At 43.5% G+C, this 23,050-nt stretch overlaps 2 protein-coding genes across 2 annotated transcripts in view; both read left to right on the forward strand.

The window, feature by feature from the left end:
* Nucleotides 1–21,602, forward strand: part of LOC134341244 (zinc finger protein 229-like) — a 63,495-nt gene extending 41,893 nt beyond the window's left edge. Inside the window, exon 4 of the transcript XR_010016738.1 lies at nucleotides 19,400–21,602. The gene's annotated coding sequence lies outside the window, so the exon portion shown is untranslated. The remainder of the gene's footprint in view (nucleotides 1–19,399) is intronic.
* Nucleotides 890–19,373, forward strand: LOC134341246 (gastrula zinc finger protein XlCGF8.2DB-like). Its single transcript, XM_063039103.1, has 3 exons — nucleotides 890–1,057; nucleotides 12,046–12,157; nucleotides 16,887–19,373. The coding sequence occupies exon 3, from the start codon at nucleotides 17,355–17,357 to the stop codon at nucleotides 18,273–18,275; it is 921 nt and encodes a 306-aa protein (XP_062895173.1). The 5' UTR covers nucleotides 890–1,057; nucleotides 12,046–12,157; nucleotides 16,887–17,354; the 3' UTR covers nucleotides 18,276–19,373.
* Nucleotides 21,603–23,050: the final 1,448 nt, after the last annotated feature.

Below are 23,050 nucleotides of genomic sequence, written 5' to 3' on the forward strand. Positions count from 1 at the left end.
TCCTGTTGTTTGAGGTGTATAAGATGATGAGAGGCATTGATTGTATGAATAGCCAGGGGCTTTTTCCCAGGGCTGAAATGGCTAACACAAGGGGGCATTGTTTTAAGTTGCTTGGAGACAGGTACGGAGGGGATGTCAGGGGCAAATTTCACACAGTGGTGGGTGCGTCAAATGCATTGCCAGCGGCGGTGGTGGAAATGGATACAATAGGGTCTTTTAAGAACCTCAGATAGGTACATGGAGCTTAGAAAAATGGGCTATGTGCTAGGGAAATTCTAGGCAGTTTCTGGAGTAGGTTACACAGTCAGCACAACATTGTGGGTCAAAAGCCCTGTAATGTGCTGTAGATTTCTATGTTCTATGTGAAAACATTTAGAGGTGGAAGGGTGAGCCCTCTGACCCTAGGATGAATGGGATGAAAATGGTCCTGAGGCAAGAGAGTTGGTTACTTAATGTCTCTACAACTCAGTCGACCCGTGGAAGGAATGCTAGCTCTTCCTGTGCCTGCTGATGCGGGAGCGGAGGCTCCTGTAGCACCTGCCGGATGGGAGGAGAGTAAAAAGTCCATGGTTAGGGTGAGATGCATCCCTGATAATGCTTTTCGCCATGCCCAGGCACGTTTATGGTAGATGAGGAGGAATTGCTTTTCCCAGAGTGGTGAATCTGTGGAATTCTTTGCCTAATGAAGCAGTGGAGGCTACCTCAGTAAATATATTTAAGGCAAGATTGGATAGATTTTTGCATGGTAGCTGGTAGGGAAATTAGGGGTTATGGGGAAAAGGCAGGTAGATGAAGATAGGTTCATGGCCAGATCAGCCATGATCTTATTGAATGACGAACAGGCTCGACAGGCTAGATGATCTACTCTTACTCCCGTTCATATTTCTTGGGTTCTTAAATTTCAGAATACGCCGGCCGCGACTAGGCGACCAAATGCGCATGTGTAAGGGTCACGGGTAGTTTCTGATATTGCGCATGCGCGCAGCGGCCGACTCGGCACCGGGGCTGCGGAGGAAGATTTAATCGGCATCCTAACCACGACTGATGGACAATTACTGTAAGCGAGACAGTCCCGGTCCTTTCCGTCTCTTAGCCCCACAATTCGTACCCGGGTCCCGGGAGCTTTCTGTACTGAGGTGGCGCCATTTCTGAAGCGCATGCGCTTAGTTGAGTGTGTGTGTAAGGTAGATGCCTGTCTCGTTCGTTGGGCCTTCTGGGTAATGAGTCTGCCATGGTTCACACTATCAGCCATTTCACCGCCAGTCGAAGATGTGTATTTGGAATCACAGGGGCAGGAAATAAGAGCAGAAGGATCTCTCAGACACTGCCGAACTCCAGCTATCTAAATCTAAAGATCAGGAACTCGGAATGGAAATCGTCCTCAGGCTTTCTTGTTTAATTTCCAAATCACTAATAGACCCGATTTTAAAATGTTTTTAATTGCTCACGGTGTTTCAGAGTGATAGACAATCATAGGCTTTAACTTAGTCACCTTTAGCAAGCGAGTTAACCGGTTCTTTGCAGCCTTGAATCCAGATGCATGTTTCTCTTCTTGGGAGATGAAAGTATGAGAAGGCATTCTTTTCTAAAATAGGCCTGTTTCATCCACATTGAAGACAAGCTCGGGAGGATAATCGTCCTTTTCAATTATGGCCTTCAGTGTTACAGGAAAATCCTGGGCTGCCTTGCTGTCTGCACGAACCGCTTTATCAGAGATACGTATGCTATAGAGGTTACTGCAGCTTTTAAATCTATCAAACCAACTTCAGCTGGCTGTGAATGTTACCGACGTATCTTCTTCTTGAAAACGATTGAAGATGCTTCTTGCCGTTTCCATTATCATCAGCTGGCTTAGGGGCATTTTTCGATGTGTTTGGTCATCCACCCATATATTTCGTCTATTTTCCATTTTTTCCAGCAAATGGCTCCTTGAATGAGTCACCTTGATTGATGATAACTTTGAGGTGATAGTTGCAGAAGCTTTTATCTTTGCATTTTTTATAATTGTTCAGATCGTCGATGTAGCAAATTTCAAAGAGGTGCCAACATCAACCTGACACTCACCAACTTCCAAACGCCGTATCACTTGCTGTTTCACATCCATGCTAATGCTTTTCCTAGACATGTTAGATGTGCTACCCTCACTGGAAGTTGCTAGCCGTTTTCCAGACATTATGGGTGAAAAAAAATTGAATAAATTGGTGAGGGAGCAGTAACATTTACACACGTGGGAAAGGCAGAACGTAACTAATCCATGATTGGCTGTGAGTGGCTCAGAGCTTATGTGAAGCACTCTCATTGGCTGATTGAATGTTTACTGCAATGGCAGCTGCTCTTGAGAAATTTTAAGCGTTGCTTAGAATGGATTTTTGTCATTTTAAAAAAATTTAAATAAAGAGTTGAATAACCGTATTTTAATAAATCAGTCTATGCGGGGTCTGATTGTACATTTATATGATGGATCCAGGACAGGTCCTTTGAGATAGCGCTACCCAGAAATTTAAAGTTACTGACCCTCTCCATCTTTGATCCTCTGATGAGAACTGACTCATGGACCTCTGTTTCCCTCTCCTGAAATCTACAGTTAGCTGCTTGGTCTTGCTGACATTGAGTGAGAGATTGTTGTTATGACACCACTCAGCTAAGTTTTCACTCTCCCTCCAAAATATGCTGATTTGTCACCACCTTTGTACCTTTGATACATAGAAACATAGAAACAAATGGAGCTTTCCTAAGTTTCATAATAATATTATAAATCATAGCCGATGCACCTTTCTGACATGGATTAAGGTTAATTATCGAATCTAAAATATATATAGGAGGAAGCATTGGAAAGGAAGAAAGTATAGTACTTAGGAAATTTCTAACTTGTAAATATCTAAAAAAATGTATTCTTGATAAGTTATATTTATTAGATAATTGTTCAAAAGACATAAGGGAACCATCTAAAAATAAATCCAAAAACCGTAAAATACCCTTAGTCTTCCAAGTTTGAAAAGCGCGATCCGTAAAAGAGGGAGGAAAAAATATGTTACCTAAAATAGGAATCGCTAACCCGAATTGATTAAGATCAAAAAATTTTCTGAATTGAAACCAAATACGCAAAGCATATTTAACTATCGGGTTAGAGACCTGCTTAAGGCGTTTCGAATCAAAAGGAAGAGAGGAACCTAAAATAGAACCAAGTGTATAACCCTGAACAGATTGTAATTCCAATGCTACCCATTTAGGAATAGATAGTATGTCCCGGTCAAGTAACCAAAATTTCATATGTCGAATATTAATTGCCCAATAATAAAATCTAAAGTTAAGTAATGCTAAACCTCCATCTCTCTTAGCTTTCTGTAAATGTATTTTACCCAGTCTCGGATTCTTATTCTGCCAAATAAATGAAGAAATTTTAGAGTCAACTTTATCAAAAAAAGATTTAGGAACGAAAATTGGTAATGCCTGAAACACATATAAAAATTTTGGCAAAAAAAACATCTTAACTGCATTAATACGACCAATCAAAGTTAAATATAAGGGAAACCATTTAGATGAAAGTTGAGTAATATGGTCTATTAATGGTAAAAAGTTAGTCTTAAATAAATCTTTATGTTTACAAGTAATTTTAATCCCAAGATATGAAAAGTAATTATTAATCAATTTAAATGGAAATTTATAATATAAGGGAAGATGTTTATTAATCGGAAAAAGTTCACTCTTACTAAGATTTAATTTATAACCTGAGAAAAGACCAAATTGTGCTAATAACTCTAAAACAGCAGGAATGGATCTCTCAGGATTAGAAATATATAAAAGTAAATCATCAGCATAGAGTGATAATTTATGGGACTTTAATCCCCGAGTTATCCCAGTAATATTTGAAGATTCTCGAATAGCAATTGCAAGAGGTTCTAATGCAATATCAAATAATAGGGGACTAAGAGGACAGCCTTGTCGAGTACCACGAAAGAGAGGAAAAAAAGGTGAGTTTAAAGAGTTAGTACGAACCGAGGCTACAGGGGAGTGATATAACAGTTTAATCCAGGATATAAATTTCAAGCTAAAATTAAACATTTCAAGCACCTTAAATAAATAAGGTTTTAATGGAGGTCGGGATTGAGGACGTGATTTTAAGTTTAACTCTGTTTGGTTTCAAGTTAGCCCATTGCTTTGCTTTGCTTTTAGTTAGTTGCACGGTGGGTTTTTTTTGGGGGGTTTTTTTTCTTTTTTTCCATTGATATATATAAAATTTAGTATACTATTATGTTATCTTGGTTTCTTATGCTTAAATTACATTGTTTGTAGTATTTTCTTTTTGGTATTGTTATCTTTTGGAATTTTATTATACTTTAACATTGTATTAATGTTTATATGGCTTACCTTTTTTGTATACTTACTCAATAAAAAGATTTAAAAAAAGAAACATAGAAACATAGAAAATAGGTGCAGGAGTAGGCCATTCGGCCCTTCGAGCCTGCACCGCCATTTATTATGATCATGGCTGATCATCCAACTCAGAACCCAGCCTTCCCTCCATACCCCCTGACCCCTGTAGCCACAAGGGCGATATCTAACTTCCTTTTAAACATAGCTAATGAACTGGCCTCAACAGTTTGCTGTGGCAGAGAATTCCACAGATTCACCACTCTCTGTGTGAAGAAGTTTTTCCTAACCTCGGTCCTAAAAGGCTTCCCCTCTATCCTCAAACTGTGACCCCTCGTTCTAGACCTCCCCAACATCGGGAACAATCTTCCCGCATCTAGCCTGTCCAATCCCTTTAGGATCTTATACGTTTCAATCAGATCCCCCCTCAATCTTCTAAATTCCAACGAGTACAAGCCCAGTTCATCCAGTCTTTCTTCATATGAAAGACCTGCCATCCCAGGAATCAATCTGGTGAACCTTCTTTGTACTCCCTCTATGGCAAAGATGTCTTTCCTCAGATTAGGGGACCAAAACTGCACACAATACTCCAGGTGTGGTCTCACCAAGGCCTTGTACAACTGCAGTAGTACCTCCCTGCTCCTGTACTCGAATCCTCTCGCTATAAATGCCAGCATACCGTTCGCCTTTTTCACCGCCTGCTGTACCTGCATGCCCACTTTCAATGACTGGTGTATAATGACACCCAGGTCTCGTTGCACCTCCCCTTTTCCTAATCGGCCACCATTCAGATAATAATCTGTTTTCCTATTTTTGCCACCAAAGTGGATAACTTCACATTTATCCACATTAAATTGCATCTGCCATGAGTTTGCCCACTCACCCAACCTATCCAAGTCACCCTGCATCCTCTTAGCATCCTCCTCACTGCTAACACTGCCACCCAGCTTCGTGTCATCCGCAAACTTGGAGATGCTGCATTTAATTCCCTCATCCAAGTCATTAATATATATTGTAAACAACTGGGGTCCCAGCACTGAGCCTTGCGGTACCCCACTAGTCACCGCCTGCCATTCTGAAAAGGTCCCGTTTATTCCCACTCTTTGCTTCCTGTCTGCTAACCAATTCTCCACCCACACCAATACCTTACCCCCAATACCGTGTGCTTTAAGTTTGCACACTAATCTCCTATGTGGGACCTTGTCAAAAGCCTTTTGAAAATCCAAATATACCACATCCACTGGTTCTCCCCTATCCACTCTACTAGTTACATCCTCAAAAAATTCTATGAGATTCGTCAGACATGATTTTCCTTTCACAAATCCATGCTGACTTTGTCCGATCATTTCACCGCTTTCCAAATGTGCTGTTATCACATCCTTGATAACTGACTCCAGCAGTTTCCCCACCACCGACGTTAGGCTAACCGGCCTATAATTCCCCGGTTTCTCTCTCCCTCCTTTTTTAAAAAGTGGGGTTACATTAGCCACCCTCCAATCCTCTCAGGAACTAGTCCAGAATCTAACGAGTTTTGAAAAATTATCACTAATGCATCCACTATTTCTTGGGCCACTTCCTTAAGCACTCTGGGATGCAGACCATCTGGCCCCGGGGATTTATCTGCCTTCAATCCCTTCAATTTACCTAACACCACTTCCCTACTAACATGTATTTCGCTCAGTTCCTCCATCTCACTGGACCCTCTGTCCCTTACTATTTCTGGAAGATTATTTATGTCCTCCTTAGTGAAGACAGAACCAAAGTAATTATTCAATTGGTCTGCCATGTCCTTGCTCCCCATAATCAATTCACCTGTTTCTGTTTGCAGGGGACCTACATTTGTCTTTATCAGTCTTTTCCTTTTTACATATCTATAAAAGCTTTTACAGTCCGTTTTTATGTTCTCTGCAAGTTTTCTCTCATAATCTTTTTTCCCCTTCCTAATTAAGCCCTTTGTCCTCCTCTGCTGAACTCTGAATTTCTCCCAGTCCTCAGGTGAGCCACTTTCTCTGGCTAATTTGTATGCTACTTCTTTGGAATTGATACTATCCCTAATTTCTCTTGTCAGCCACGGGTGCACTACCTTCCTTGATTTATTCTTTTGCCAAACTGGGATGAACAATTGTTGTAGTTCATCCATGCAACCTTTAAATGCCTGCCATTGCATATCCACCGTCAATCCTTGAAGTGTCATTTGCCAGTCTATCTTAGCTAATTCACGTCTCATACCTTCAAAGTTACCCCTCTTTAAGTTCAGAACCTTTGTTTCTGAATTAACTATGTCACTCTCCATGTTAATGAAGAATTCCACCATATTATGGTCACTCTTACCCAAGGGGCCTCTCACAACAAGATCGCTAATTAACCCTTCCTCATTGCTCAAAACCCAGTCCAGAATAGCCTGCTCTCTAGTCGGTTCCTCGACATGTTGGTTCAAAAAACCATCCCGCATACATTCCAAGAAATCCTCTTCCTCAGCACCTTTACCAATTTGGTTCACCCAGTCTACATGTAGATTGAAGTCACCCATTATAACTGCTGTTCCTTTATTGCACACATTTCTAATTTCCTGTTTAATACCATCTCCGACCTCACTACTACTGTTAGGTGGCCTGTACACAACTCCCACCAGCGTCTTCTGCCCCTTAGTGTTACGCAGCTCTACCCATATCGATTCCACATCTTCCCGGCTTATGTCCTTCCTTTCTATTGCGTTAATCTCTTTTTTAACCAGCAATGCCACCCCACCTCCCCTTCCTTCATGTCTATCCCTCCTGAATATTGAATATCCCTGAACGTTGAGCTCCCATCCCTGGTCACCCTGGAGCCATGTCTCTGTGATCCCAACTATATCATAATCATTAATAACAATCTGCACTTTCAATTCATCCACCTTATTACGAATGCTCCTTGCATTGACACATAAAGCCTTCAGGCGCTCTTTTACAACTCTCTTAGCCCTTTTTAATGCTTGCCCTGGATTTGTCGGCCTGCCACTTTTACTTTTCCCCTTTGTACTTTTTGCTTCTACGCTCACTTTACACCCCTCTGTCTCTCTGCACTGGTTCCCATCCCTCTGTTGTGAACTAACCTCCTCACACCTAGCCGCTTTAATTTGATTCCCACCCCCCAACCATTCTAGTTTAAAGTCACCTCAGTAGCCCCCGCTAATCTCCCTGCCAGGATATTGGTCCCCCTAGGATTTAAGTGTAACCTGTCCTTTTTGTACAGGTCACACCTGCGCCAAAAGAGGTCCCAATGATCCAAAAACTTGAATCCCTGCCCCCTGCTCCAATCCCTCAGCCACGCATTTATCCTCCACCTCATCGCATTCCTACTCTCACTGTCGCGTGGCACAGGCAGTAATCCCGAGATTACTACCTTTGCGGTCCTTTTTCTCAACTCCCTTCCTAGCTCCTTATACAGTCCATAGCAGTGGATGCCATCAGCAGACTTGAATATCGTGTTGGAGCTGCATTTAGCCACAGTCATTGGTGTAAAGTGAGTAGAGCAGGGGGCTAAGCACACAGCCCTGTGAAACACCTATGCTGATAGAGCTTGTAGAGGAGATGTTTTTGCCAATCCAAATTGACTGGGTCTACAAGTGAGGAAATCTAGGATCCAGTTGTACTAGAGGGTATTGAAGCTCAGATCTTGAAGTTTACTGATTAGTTTTGAGAGAATGATTGTATTAAATGCTGAGTTATTATCAAGAAAGAGCATCCTGATGTACGCATCTTTGCTGTCCAGATGTTTCAGGGTTGTGTGAAGAGCCCATGAGATTGCATCTGCTCTGGACCTGTTGCTGTGGTAGGAACAAAAGCATCCTTCCAGGTCCCCTCATTTGGAGAAATCAAATGTCTTGAGAAGCGGGTTTCTTGGGTAAATAGATGTAGGAACTGCAAGGATTTATTTCATTTTTCCTGTTGTTTGTTTGTTTATTTATTGGTTTATGTATTTGGACTGCAAAAGTCTTCTTTTCTCTCTTTGAGTGTTTGACTGACTTCTCTGCTGTGTCTGTGTCTCTGTGTACTTTCCCCAGGTTAGTGGCCCACAGATCATTACAATGTATCCACTTTTGGTGTAGCTTGAAGGTGTTGCCTAACAACACTGGCCCTGTCTCTGCTCATGGTGCATATAATTAGCAAACTAGCATAGGTAGTTCGGGTTGATAAATATCTGGATATTTTTCATAAATATATGCGAACAAGAACAGTTTGGCTGTAGCACCAATTCATCGACGATCAACCACTTCTGACACCATGTTGTGTTTGTTATTGAGGGATAGTGCAGAGCACACCAGGACACCAGCATGCAGGGTACTCAACAGATCTTTATTGATAACCCTGCTTGTACAGTATGCTTCATTGAGGCCAACTGAGTGGCACAGGAATAAAACTATTAACTACCACTACACTGGCATCAGTCCAGATGAATATACAATTGGCAAATAATACACTTTTTTGTGGAACATGTAACCTTCTATAGAGCCTTCGACCATTATGAGGCCACTCATCAGTAGTATTCCAACACCAATCATTTCCAAATACTTGGAAAGAAGAACAGCATGAGCAGTTTCCATAGTTATCTAATTATCTGATATCGAAAGTTCAAAGATCCAATTTAATGTCAGAGAAATGTATACAATATACATCCTGAAATGCTTTTTCTTCACAAACATCCACGAAAACAGAGAAGTGCTCCAAAGGATGAACGACAGTTAAACGTGAGAACCCCAAAGTCCCCCGCCCAGCTCCCCCCCGCGTGTAAGCGGCAGCAGGCAATGATCCCCCCTTCCCCCCCACCAGCAAAAATAGGCACATTGGTACTGTCACCGAGCCCAAGCATGTGCTAAGCAATAGCAAAGGCACAGACCAAAGTTACCCCAAAGGCTTCGCATTTCATCTGACATTCGACAAACCACAGGTTCTTTCTCTCCCTAATAAGGGAGAGGGAAGTGTCCCCCCATTTTCGCGGCGATCGGGAGACATAACAACAACCCGCTGGTTTACGATGTTAAAAGTCTGTTTCGTCGCTTTTTTTGAGCTCTGTGTCCGACGATCGCAAAGACCTTGGGTCTTCGGGTCCACAGCGAAAGATGTTCCGGCTTCCCCGATGACACACAAGTCTGCTGCCGTGACACCAACCCTCGATCCACCCGTCTCCAGAGGCCTGAGATCTTGGGCTTTCAAACACGAGTGAAACTCTCAGGCGAAACCCTGGGCATGTCAAATAACGGTCAGTCGTGGAACCCCAAGAATGGGTCCCATTCCTGCAAAGAACTGAAGCCTGCATGTAACTCCAGGTCAAGGCCTTCAAAAGAACCCTGAAAAGGAAAAATAAAGATAATAACGGTGGAAATAGAGCTGTTTCCTAAGATGCAAGCAAAGGAGTCACCGTTAGGCACCATTAACCCTCCTAAGCTCCTCCAAATCCAGGGTCTGTAACCTATGCTTTATTTTCACAACATCTGGTGACGAATGTATCTGTTGCTCTCTTCCATTGTTTCTGGCTTGGCTGAAGTGATTGCAAGGATCGCCTTGTCTTAACCCTCCCTTCTTGATGCTGAGTGTGAAGTGAACTACTCTTAAGCTTCAGTTGCCCAACTTACTGAGGGGTCAACTGCTCCTTCATCCTCATCATGGTTGATTACCTGAAAGGTAAATCTTAAGAGTATCATCATCTCCATCCAGAGCATCCCACTGACAATGTGCCTTATGGACCTCAGCTACTAAAGAACATTGACTATCTCCAAGGGGTTTAAGTTGGTTAATATGATACCAACCCAACTTATTTGGAACAGTTTGTTTTTGATAGACTGATAGACTGGCACTGGCCCTACAGATCTCAGAGGTGTATAAGGGCCCAGCTGATCTACTGAGATCAGAACCTTCTATCTCATTTCCAACTCCCTAGGTTTTGTTTGCACATCAAGATGAGCTTTACTCTGGTGTTCCTTCTCTCCCATATTATGGGCTGTGACGTAATGGGCCTTAATAGTGTCAATTAATTGCTGCACCCATTTGTTGTTTACAATACATCTGCTGTCGTGGGCTTGTATTGTTGACTGGTCACTCTCTGCTTCATCATTGCCTCATACAATGAAAGCCTGCATTTCCCTGCACTCACCCAGATGGCACGTTTTCGGCACTCTTGTCCATCTGACAGAAGAAAGAAGAAGTAAATTCACTGGCTTACAATGACAGGACCATTGGCACTTAGAGTCACAGATTTACACCCATCCACTCCTTCTTCACTACCCTGTCTACATGTTACCATTTTCAGGGAACTCTGTACTTGTACCCCTCGGTCTCTCTGTTTTACAACTCTCCCTGGGCTTTGTCATTCACTCTGAATGTTCAGCTCTGGTTTAGCTTCCCAAGATCTATCACATCGTACTTGTCCTGTTAAGTTCCACCTGCCATCCTTTGGCCCACTTTCACAGCCCGTCTCCATCCCATCTTAGACAACTGTAACTTTCACCACACACCAGTCTTGGTGTCATCCACAATCTCACTAATTGTTTGACCTACTTTCTCCTCCAAATCACTAACACTCATGACACACACCAATTTACTACAAGACCATTGACCCTTCCAGATTCAGCTGGATTGAGACACTGCCTGGGTATTAATGGCAGCAAATTTCCTGGTCTGCAGTTGAACAATGGGCACCATCTTCAGCCAGGTCCAAGGGCTGGATCTGACATCACTGAAGGGTCTTTGTTGACATCACCCCGAGAGCAGCTCAGAAAGAGGCGATAGTAGAGCTCAGCTCAAACAAAACAAACAACAGGTAATGTATCCAGATGCAGCAAGTCTCCATTCCATGTGAAAGAGCCCTGTCCAGCAAACAAAGTGAAATGTCACCAGTGCAATAGAGTTTGTCATTATGAAAGCCAGCGTCACTCAAAAACAGTTCTTCAGGAGGTCAAAGAACATCATGATTCAGACGAAGAGAGAGCTTTCCTTGGAGCTGTATATGAGGCTGATGTACTATGGTTAAGTTCATGTTGGAAGGTGCCCAGAAGGTGTTGCTCCTCCACCCTGAGGGTGGCCTCATCAATTATGGGACTGCTTTGACAAGGACCTTCACACCATCCTCCACAAGTGGGACTTCCGGTGGTCAAATATTTTAATTCCAAACTCTATTGCACTGGTGGCATTTCATTCCCATTTCAATTTGTCGATCCATGGCCTCCTCTTCTGTCAAGATGAGGCCGCCCTCGGTAGAGGAACAACACCTTATATTCTGTCTGGGTACCATCCAACCTGATGGCGTAAATATTGATTTCTCCTTCCAGTAAACAAATTCCCCTCTTCCACTTTTCCCCACTCTGAGTTTTTACTTCCCCCCTGCCTGTTACTTCCCCCAGGTCCCCTCCTCCTTCCCTCTTTCCTTTTTGCACCCTCCTCTCCTATCAGATTCTTTCTTCTCCAGCCCGTGACCACCTGGCTTCACCTATCACCTTCCAGTTAGCCTGATTCCCCTCCCCCTACCTTTTTATTCTGACATCTTCCCCCTTCCCTCTCAGTGCTGAAGAAGGGTCTCGGTCTGAAACGTCGACTGTTTATTCTTTTCCATAGATGCTACCTGAGCTGCTGAATTCCTCCAGCATTTTCTGTGAGTGCTTTAGATTTCCAGCATCTACATACTGTCTTGTGTTTGTCCCAGAATTCACCGTCTGTGACCAGGCGATCAAACGCGCATGCGGATGGGTGGCAGACAGCTTCAGAAAATTGCGCATGCTTTCTGTGGACAAAGAGCTCTGGAGAATTGGCAGCAGGTAGGAACGGGGCTCTGGGCTGAGGCATAGGGCATGCTTGGGGAAATGGGAACGAATGGATCTTCCAAAATGAACCACCTCACACTTATCTGGGTTGAACCCCATCTGCCATTTTTCAGTCTAGTTTTGCATCCTCTCAATGTCCCACTGTAACCTCTGAGAGCCCTCCACACTATCCACAACATCCCCAACCTTTGTGTCAACAGCAAATTTACTAACCTATCTCTCCACTTCCTCATCCAGGTCATTTATAAAAATCACAAAGGGGTCCCAGAACAGATCCCTGAGGCACAGCATTGATCACTGACCTCCATGCAGAATATGACCCGTCTACAACCACTCTTTGCCTTCTGTGGGCAAGCCAGTTCTGGATCCACAAAGCAAGGTCCCCATAGATCCCATGCCTTCTTACTTTCTCAATAAGCCTTGCATGGGGTACCGTATCAAATGCTTTGTTGAAATCCATATACACTACATCTGTTGTTGTTCGTCCTTCGTAGTCGAAGATGACCATGGCTTCAAAGTCAAATGGGAGATTGGTGGCTGTGGGTCCGGAGGTGACTGATGAGGCCAATCCGGGCCCTGAAGGCTCGCCCACATGTGGGACACAAGTGGGTGGGTGCTGTCGTGGCAGTGGATGCTGCTCGGGCCTTGCGCACAGCACGCTTTCGTTGCGCCTCGATGATGCGCCTGACTTCAGCTGCACGGGCTCCTGTGGTGATCTTGCTGCGCCAAGCTAGACAGTCGAGGGCAAGCGTCTCCCACGTGTTGATGTCGACACCCAGGCCTTTGAGGGACGCTTTCAGGCAGTCTTTGTAACGTTTATTCTGCCCCCCCCCCCAACTGAGCGCTTGCCCTTACACAGTTCTCCCTACAGCAGCTGCTTAGGCAATCGGCTGTCTAGCATTCTGACCACATGTCCAGCCCACCTGGCTTGGAGTTTCAGCAGGAGGGTGTAGACACTACATCTACTGCTCTATCTTCATCAATATGTTTAGTCACATCCTCAATAAATTCAATCAGGCTCATAAGGCACGACCTGCCTTTGACAAAGCCATGCTGACTGTTCCTAATCATATTATGCCTCTCCAAATATTCATAAATCCTGCCTGTCAAGATCTTTTCCATCAACTTACCAACCACTGAAGTAAGACTCACTGGTCTATAATTTCCTGGGCTATCTCTACCCCCTTTCTTGAATAGGGGAACAAGATCTGCAACCCTCCAATCCTCCAGAACCTCTCCCGTCCCCATTGATGATACAAAGATCATTGCCAGAGGCTCAGCAATCTCCTCCCTCACCTCCCACAGTAGCCTGGGTTACATTTCGTCCGGTCCCAGAGACTTATCCAACTTAATGCTTTCCAAAAGCTCCAGCACATCCTCTTTCTTAATGTCTATATGGTCAAGCTTTTCAATCTTCTGTAAGTCAACCCTACAATCACCAAATCCTTTTCTGTAGTGAATACCGAAGCAAAGTATTCATTAAGTATCTCTGCTATCTCCTCCAGTTCTATACACACTTTTCCACTGTCACACTTGATTGGTCCTATTCTCTCATGTCTTATCCTCTTGCTCTTCACATACTTGTAGAATGCCTTGGGGTGCCTTTAATCCTGCTCACCAAGGCCTTCTCATGACCCCTTATGGTTCTCCTCATTTCATTCTTAAGCTCCTTCCTGCTAGCCTTATAATCTTCTAGATCTCTATCATTACCCAGTTTTTTGAATCTTTTGTAAGCTTTTCTTTTCTTCTTGACTAGATTTTCAACATCTTTTGTACACCAAGGTTCCTGTACCCTACCATACTTTCCCTGTTTCATTGGAACGTACCTATGCAGAATGCCACTCAAATATCCCCTGAACATTTGCCACATTTCTGCCGTACATTTCCCTGAGAATATCTGTTCCCAATTTATGATTCCAAGATTCTGCCTGATGGGGTACTAGCCTACAAAGTACCCAGGACATCTTTGAGGAGCGGTGTCTCAGAAAGGCAGCATCCATTATTGAAGACCTCCAGCACCCAGGGCATGCCCTTTTCTCACTGTTACCATCAGGTAGGAGGTACAGAAGCCTGAAGGCGCACACTCAGCGATTCAAGAACAGCTTCTTCCCCTCTGCCGTACAATTCCTAAATGGACTTTGAAGCTTTGGACACTACTGTACCTCACTTTTTTTAATATACATTATTTCTGTTTTTGCACATTTTTAGATAATGTATTCAATATATGTAATTGATTTTCTTGTTCGTTTATTATTATACTTTATTTTATTTTTTTTTCTCTCTGCTAAATTATGTATTGCATTGAACTGCTGCTGCTAAGTTAACAAATTTCACGTTTCATGCCGGTGATAATAAACCTGATTCTGATTCTGAATTAAACGCTTTCCTAACTTGTGTGTTCCTATCCCTCTCCAATGCTATAGTAAAGGAGATAGAATTGTGATCACTATCTCCAAAATGCTTTCCCACAGAGAGATCTGGACACCTGACCAGGTTCATTTCCCAATGCCAGATCAAGTACAGCCTCTCCTCTTGCAGGCTTATCTACATGTTGTGTCAGGAAACCTTCCTGAACAAACGTAACAAACTCCATCACATCTAAATCCCTTGCTTCCAGGAGATGCCAATCAATATTTGGGAAATTAAAATCTCCCACCATGACAACCCTGTTATTATTACACCTTTCCAGAATCTGTCTCCCTATCTGCTCCTCGATGTCCCTGTTACTATTGGGTGCTCTATAAAAAACAACCAATAAGAGTTATTGACCTGCTGCTGTTTCTAACAGAGACTCAGTAGACAATCCCTCCATGTCTTTCTCCTTTTCTGAAGCCGTGACACTATCTCTGATCAGCAGTGCCCTGCCCCCACCTCTTTTGCCTCCCTCCCTGTCCTCTCTGAAACATCTAAAGCCTGGCACTTGAGGTAACCATTCCAGCCCCTGAGCCATTCAAGTCTGTAATGGCCATAACATCATAGCTCCAAGTACTGATCCATGCTGTAAACTCATCTGCTGTGTTCGTGATGCTTATTGCATTAAAATAGACATATCTCAAGCCATCAGTCTGAACGTATTCCTTCTCTATCACCTGCCTATCCACCCTCTCACACTGTCTCCAAACTTTCTCTATTTGTGAGCCAACCGCCCCTTCCTCCGTCTCTTCAGTTCGGTTTCCACCCCCCCCAGCTATTCTAGTTTAAACTCTCCCCAGTAGCCTTAGCAAACCTCGCTGCCAGTATATTGATCCTCCTTGGATTCAAGTGCAGCCCGTCCTTTTTGTACAGGTCGCACTTGGCCCAAAAGAGGTCCCAATGATCCAGAAATCTGAATCCCTACCCCTTGCTCCAATCCCTCAGCCATGCATTTATCCTCCACCACACTCTTTTCCTATACTCACTGTCGCATGGCACAGGCAGTAATCTCGATATTACTACCTTTGAGGTCCTGCTTCTCAGCTTCCTTCCAAACTCCCTGTAGTCTGTTTTCAGGACCTCCTCCCTTTTCCTACCTATGTCGTTGGTACCAATATGTACCACGACCTGTGGCTGTTCACCTTCCCACTTCAGGATATTGTGTACGCAATCAGAAACATCCCGGACCCTGGCACCTGGAAGGCAAGCTACCATTCGTGTTTCTTTCCTGTATCCACAGAATCGCCTGTCTGACCCCCTAACCGTAGAGTCCCCTATTACTGCTGCCATCCTCTTCCTTTCCCTACCCTTATGAGCCACAGGGCCAGACTCTGTGCCAGAGGTGCAGCCACTGTTGCTTCCCGCAGGTAAGCCATCCTGCCCAACAGTACTCAAACAGGAGTACTTAATGTTAAGGGACACCCACGCGGTACTCTCTAGTATCTGACTCTTGCCCTTCCCTCGCCTGACTGTGACCCACTTACCTGTCTCCCGAGGCCCTGGTGTGACTACCTGCCTATAGCTCCTCTCTATCACCTCCTCACCCTCCCTGACCAGATGAAGGTCATCGAGCTGCATCTCCAGTTCCCTAATATGGTCCCTAAGGAGCTGCAGCTCGACGCACCTGGTGCAGATGTGGCCGTCCAGGAGGCTGGGAGTCTCCTGGACTTCCCACATCTGACAACCAGTACAGAACACCGGCCTCACAGACATACTTCCTGTTTCTATTCCTCACAGGTAACTTACCTCCCCTCAACCCGTTATCACCGAAGCCCGAATGAGCCAAAGCCCTACCACTCTGCCTCAGATCACTCTGTCGATGACTGCTCTTTTTTGTACCATTCCCTCTGGATATATAATGATATCAAACACTTTTGTCCTGGGTAACAAGTGAGTTGTAGTTTTCACATCACAAATACGCCACACTCCAATGAGAAAGACTATTGCCCTCCCATTCATATTCATTGGCAGTGCCATCGTTGGGGTCACCACCATCAATCACCTGAAGGGGGAGGTGTCAGAATAATTAGAAAGTGGCCACAATCAGTTGTGTGCTTTTTGTAGCCCTGTGGGACATGACCAGAACTTGAAATAATACTAATTGAGAGAGACAAACTGATCCGTTCTGATGCAGACAGGAAGAACGTCAGAGAACTTGATAGTCAGTCTGGATGCCTGATCTGTGCCGAGTTAGATCACGTTGTTTCTCCAACATGGGTTGAACCTCACTGCAATGGTTTGATGTCAGAGCTCACTATGAAAATTAAAATGATCTCATCTGAAATGCTGTCTTTTATAAATCTTTTTACAGGTGACAAATGACAAAGAACAGGAATCCTAAACACAACAACATGTCGGTTTTACTGTCTCTGTCCAGATATTTAAGGAGTGACCAGATATTTCCTTTGTAACACAAAGTTGTTGATCCTTGGAGATGAAGAAGTATCGCATCCCAGCTCAAAACATGTTTTGTGTCTGAAATTAAATATTCTGTTGTAACTCAGTGAAAACCACTGGAACTGGGATGCTGAGGCCGTTTGTTCACTGGAGATCAGTTCTTCAACTGCATCAATTGTTTGAAGGATTTCACGTTGTCTGACATCTCATACCCTCACATGGGAAGGGATTTTCTCATTTAGCCAACCTGCAGGCAAACCAGTGAGTTCACAGTGGGGAGTGCCCATTCATCTGCACTCTGTATGGGACAGGATTTACTCAGTCATCTAGCTTGAAAGCACGTCAGAAAATTCACAGCAGTGAGAGTCCATTCACTTGTTCTATGTGTGGGAAGAGGGTTACTCACTCAGCCCACTCAGACACACCAATGAGTCACTCAGTTTACACTGGGGAGAGACCATTTACCTGCTCAGAATGTGGGAAAGGGTTTGCTAAACCATCTAAGCTAAAGGTACATCAGCGAATTCACACTGGGGAGAGACCGTTCATCTGCTCAGACTGTGGGAAGAGGTTTACGCAGCCATCTCAACTGAAGGTACATCAGCGAATTCACTCTGGGGAGAGGCCATTCATCTGCTCAGACTGTAAGAAAGGATTCAGACATTCATCCAGTTTACAGAGACACCAGCAAGTTCACACTGGGGAGAGGCCATTCACCTGTTCCGTTTGTGGGAAGGGATTCATTCGATCATCTGACCTACTGGCACACCAATCATTTCACACTGGGGAGTGGCCATTCACCTGCTCAGACTGTGGGAAGGGATTCACTTGGTCATCACACCTGCTGGCACACCAGTCAATTCACACTGGCGAATGGCCGTTTACCTGCTCAGATTGTGGGAAGAGATTCATTCATTCATCTCGTCTAAAGGAGCACCAGCGAGTTCACACTGGGGAGAGGCCATTCACCTGCTTAGAGTGTGGGAAAAGGTTCAGTCACTCATCCAGTCTGAAGAAACATCGGCGAGTTCACACTACAGGTTGGCCATTCAATTGCTTAGACTGTCAGAAGGGGTTTACTCAATCATCTGACCTGCTGGCACACCAGTCAGTTCACATTGCAGAGAGGCTGTTAACTTGTTCCGTTTGTAGGAAGGGATTCATTCGATCATCTGACGTAATGGTACACCAGTCAGTTGACACTGGGGAGATGCCATTCACCTGCTCAGACTGTGGGAAGAGGTTCACTCAGTCACCCCGCCATGTAAGGCACTATGGAGTTCACACTGGTAAAAAAGTTTAAATAAGATGCATGCTGGATATTTAACCTTCACAGTTGCTGAATCCAAAGGCAAGTTCAAAAGTGACTGTTGGTGTTGAACTCTGCAATTATTGCTGCTGTTCATCAAACCCAGTTCTGCACCCTGGTCACTGGGGATGGGAGGAGTTTCTTCTGCTGATGGTTCACCTTTAATGGGACTGGAGTTTAATATTTTGGATCTGTGACCAATAAATTTTAAACTCTGCATTGGGATGAATGAGACTAGTAGTTAACCACATTACTCTCTGCTCATTTCAATGTTATGGGTCATTTTCTCTGCTTCTAAAGGACTGTGCGTCACACTGCTGGGTTGTTAGAATACACCACTTTCCTCCAAACTCTGAAAACAGAATGGGGAACCATGAGTTGGATGTTCAGTGAAGCAGGGTTGGAAACCAGAGACGGGTCAGCATAGATAGAGTTTGTGGATCTGGACAGTGGTATGAGTGAGAGCATGTGACAATGTGCAAGGAAACCGAGCAAGGGGGAGTGACAATGAATGACAGAGTATCAACATTTGGATTCTGATTATTTGTGTTCTGGCTTCTTCCTCCTTCCTTTCCAGTCCAGATGAAGGGTCTTGACCCGAAGCTACAGCAATTTATTTCCCTTCATAGATGTTACCTGACCTGCTGAGGTCCAATACTTTGTGTATGTTGCTCTAAGTTTCCAGCATCTGCGAAATCTCATGTTTATGATTCTCCAAGTATTGTTTCAGTAGTGTCCTAAACAACTGCACCGTAATCTCCAAACCTTTATACTCAATGCCTTGATTTATGCAGGTGAATGCACCAAAAGCCTTCTTCACCACCCTGTCAAACGTTCACTCCAGCTTCAGTAAGCCATGCATGTGCTCTCCAAGGCTTCACTGTTCTGTAACTGCATTACAGTTCTCTGAATGTCCAACCTGAATTTGACTTTGCAAAAAGCAACATCCTAGACTTACCCTAAGTAAACTCCACTTGTCATTTCTCATCCCATGTTCTCAGCAGATCAAGATTGCCGTGTAGTTTACTTTGTTCACTGCCCACTATACTGCCTATTTCAGTGTCTTTGCAAACTTACTAACCTTGCCTTGTACATTCTCATTTGAATCATTGTTATAGATGACAAACAACAATGCGTTCAGCATCAATCTCCATAGCACAGCACTGGTTACCGATCTCCAGTCAGAAAAATAACCTTCCGACGTCACCATCTGCTTTCTACCATCAAGCCAATTGTGTATCAGATTAGTCAGCTATCCCTGGATTCCTTGTGATCTGTACTTCCAGAGCTGTCAACCAAAGGTAAAAGTGCATTTACTATCAATGTATATATACCATATACAACCTTGAGATTCATCTCCTTACAAGCAATCACAAAACAAAGAAACCCAGTAGAACCCAGTAAAAAAGAGAACCGTCAAACACCGAATCTACAGAAAAAAATACAAATCATGCAAACAATAAAAGTAAGCAAATAGCATTCAGAACTGAAGGTCATGGAAGTTCACTGAAGTCCACAGACGTGAAGCCAGCAGCTGATGCAGGAGCCTGTTAGTTGCAGGCCACGGCCTTAGTTCAGTGCAGAGAAAAATAAAACTGAACACTGGCCTGTGCCTCACCTCCAACCTCAACCCTGGAACCTTTTCTATCTGGCCTGGTGCTTAAATTATCCATACCTCGGGTTTTCCCGCTGCTTCAACCCTTCCAATTCTGTCCACGGGTTGAGATTCTAAAGTGGAGTTTTAGGGAAATTAATTTGCTAAGGAAGTTCTATTACAGTTGGTCACTAATAAATTAGAAACTGACTTCGAAGTGACTAGAGAATACCTTTGTTCTCTGATGATTGCTAACGGTGTGATCATCAAGCCTTCCAAAGAGCAATTTTATACATGCTTACAGAAAGTTATTTATATGTCAAAGTTAAAAAAAGTCAATCCTATTCATCTTATCAATTCCCACAAAAATGCCAGAAACAGTCTCTTTTCTGCCCACAACACACAGAGATAGGTTGTCAGAACATCCTTGAAACTAAGGTAGATTATTGCAAGCATGCTGAGAACCTAGGCTGCATGGTGAGTCTTTGTTTATAATATATAGAAGGTTCATTAAATCCTTAGATCCAGTAAGTCATTAAAGTACAAAGATATAATTTGTTTTATATGTTAGTACCTGACAGGTGAAGGAAATCTAGACATTTTTTTAATTGTCAGAAACTTGACAGCTCACAGGGACCTCCCTACACTTTATGACCTTCGCTGTCTCCATCTTGTTTACACAGCTGTGTTATGCACTAAGGCCAGCACTAGGCATATTGCTAATTAAAGAAAGATGCAGGGTGTTATAGATACTTTAGCCCTTTATTCAGAATTTTCTTCCACCTGGAGAAAGGACAATTTTAATGGTATGAGGAAAAATCTGACAAGGGTGGATTGGAACGGGCAGTTTTCTTGCAAAGATGTACTGTACTTGGTAAGTGGAAGGCCCTCAAAAATGAATTTTTGAGATTACAAAGCTTGTCAGAATGATGAGGATAACAGGTTTAGGGAAGATTAGTTTTCAAGAGGTGTTGAGGCCCTGGTTAAGCAAAAAAGGTGTATCACTGCTATAGGTAGGTAGTAACAAAGGGTGTGTGTGGGGAGAATAAGAAATGCAAGAGATCACTTATGTAAGGGTTTCTCTTTTACGTTAACTGCTAAGGCTAATAAAATGGCTTCTCTGTAGTGTTATAATAAAATGGCTTCTCTGTAATGTTAACTGCTGAAGTAATAGGTTCCCTGTAGCAGCATGTTTGGGTTACAGGTAGAGATAACTGGACTTTGGAATTCATTTGCTAACCAATGGGCGAGATGTTATTCTTTCTTGTTTGTGTGAAAGCTGTTGGTTTTTGCGGGCTTTCAGCAGAAGGCATGAGGGGAATGAAGAGAGGAGACGCGACTTGAGGGGCCGGTGGGCTGCCCGACCCTCCGGGCTCCGGCGGAAGCTGAGGGTTGATGACGATCGAAGGAGGAATCAGCGAAGGAAAACCGTGAGCTCCAATGAATTGTGCACGAACTGATTAAATAAATTCTTGGTGCCTTTTATTTTATATTTTGTTTTCTACTAGTCTCGTAGTCCAAGTAAAAGTTATAAAATCTTACTTGTTTAACCGCATATTGTGTACTGTTTGTTATTTCAGGGTACTGATTTGACACAGGGGACACTTCACACATCATCCACCCAAATGGGAGTTCTAAAGTTTGGCCAGGCAGGGGGGTTACCACCCCCGAGATCGTGCCACAAGGCAAAGCGAGTGTTACACTTAAAATATATAGAAGGCTAAACTAAGGCATGATGTTGCCTTGTTAGGGGATATGCCGGAGTGATAGTATACAGCAAATATTAATTTCAACAGCAACAGTCTTCAGACCTGAACATAGATTGTAGATGAGTTTAAAATGCAGTCCAGAACAGTGGTGTTCTTGGACGGCAGACTATTAGATTACAAACAAAGAAATACTCCATACACCTGAGATGTCTGCATATGCGTGAACGCAGCCCAGAATCAGTGGTGATTATCATTCATTTTGGGTGTCTTGAGTGTTGGAGTGAAGATCAGGGTGTTCAAAAAGTAAATGTAATTCAAAGGAAGGATTGTGGATACATTATAACAGTAGGATAGTCCTGTGTTACCTTTGATTTTTAGCATATAAAAATATCATGTAGTATTGGGTTGGCAGGTCTCTTCTTCCAAGAGTGTCTTCAGTATGATGCCTGCTTTTGCTGAATAAAGACTATTATATTCACCAGCTTCAGTGTCTCTTTGGGGACTTTGTTCACAGTTTCAACAACCCAAGCAGAAAAGGTGAATCCTAAGGGAAATTACAGCTATGTTAAGAGCAAAAGTGTTGCAAGGGACAAAATTTTTCCTCTGGAAGAGCAGATGGGTAATCCATGTGTGGAGCCAAAAGAGATGGGGAAGACCCCAAACAGGGTTTTTTTTTGCATCTGTATTTACTCAGAAGATCAACAGAGAGTGTATGGAAGTCAGGCAAAACGGCATCAACTTCATGGAGCTTCTACTGATTACAGGGTGAGGGGTGTTTGCTGTGTTAAGGCAATTTAGGGTGTACAAATTCTTGGAGCGTGACCATGTGTTCCCTTGGACCCTGTGGGAGGCAAGCACAAAAACGCAGTGGCAGAGATACTTAAATCAGGACAGAACAGGCCATTTGGCCCACAATGTTGTGCCGAGCCAGCTAAAAAGCAAATCAAAAATAGCCAAACACTAATCCCTTCTGCCTTCTTTGATTGGAGTACTGTGTGGACGCCACAGAAGCGTTCCCGGATGACGCAAACATTGGTGGAGGGGTAGGTAGTGCCGAGGAAGCAATGCAAATTGCAGCAGGACTTAGACAAATTGGAAGAATAGACAAAAAGTGGAGAATGAAATACAATGTTGGGAAATGTATGATGATGTATTTTGTTAAAAGGAACAATAGTGCAGATTATTATCTAAACGGGGAGAAGGTTTAAAGCAATGCAGAGGGACTCGGGAGTCCTCGTGCAAGACTCCCAGGTTAATTTACAGGTTGAGTTTGTGCTAAAGAATGCAAATGCAATGTTGGCATTTATTTCAAGGGGAATAGAATATAAAAACAAGGAGATAATGCTGAAGCTTTATAAGACACTAGCCTGGCCACACTTGGAGTATTATCAACTGTTTTGGGCCCCATATCTCAGAAAAGATGTGTTGTAATTGGAGACAGTCTAGAGGAGGTTCACGAGGATGAT

The sequence above is a fragment of the Mobula hypostoma genome, assembly GCF_963921235.1.
Source record: "Mobula hypostoma chromosome 10 unlocalized genomic scaffold, sMobHyp1.1 SUPER_10_unloc_2, whole genome shotgun sequence".
NCBI lineage: Eukaryota > Metazoa > Chordata > Chondrichthyes > Myliobatiformes > Myliobatidae > Mobula > Mobula hypostoma.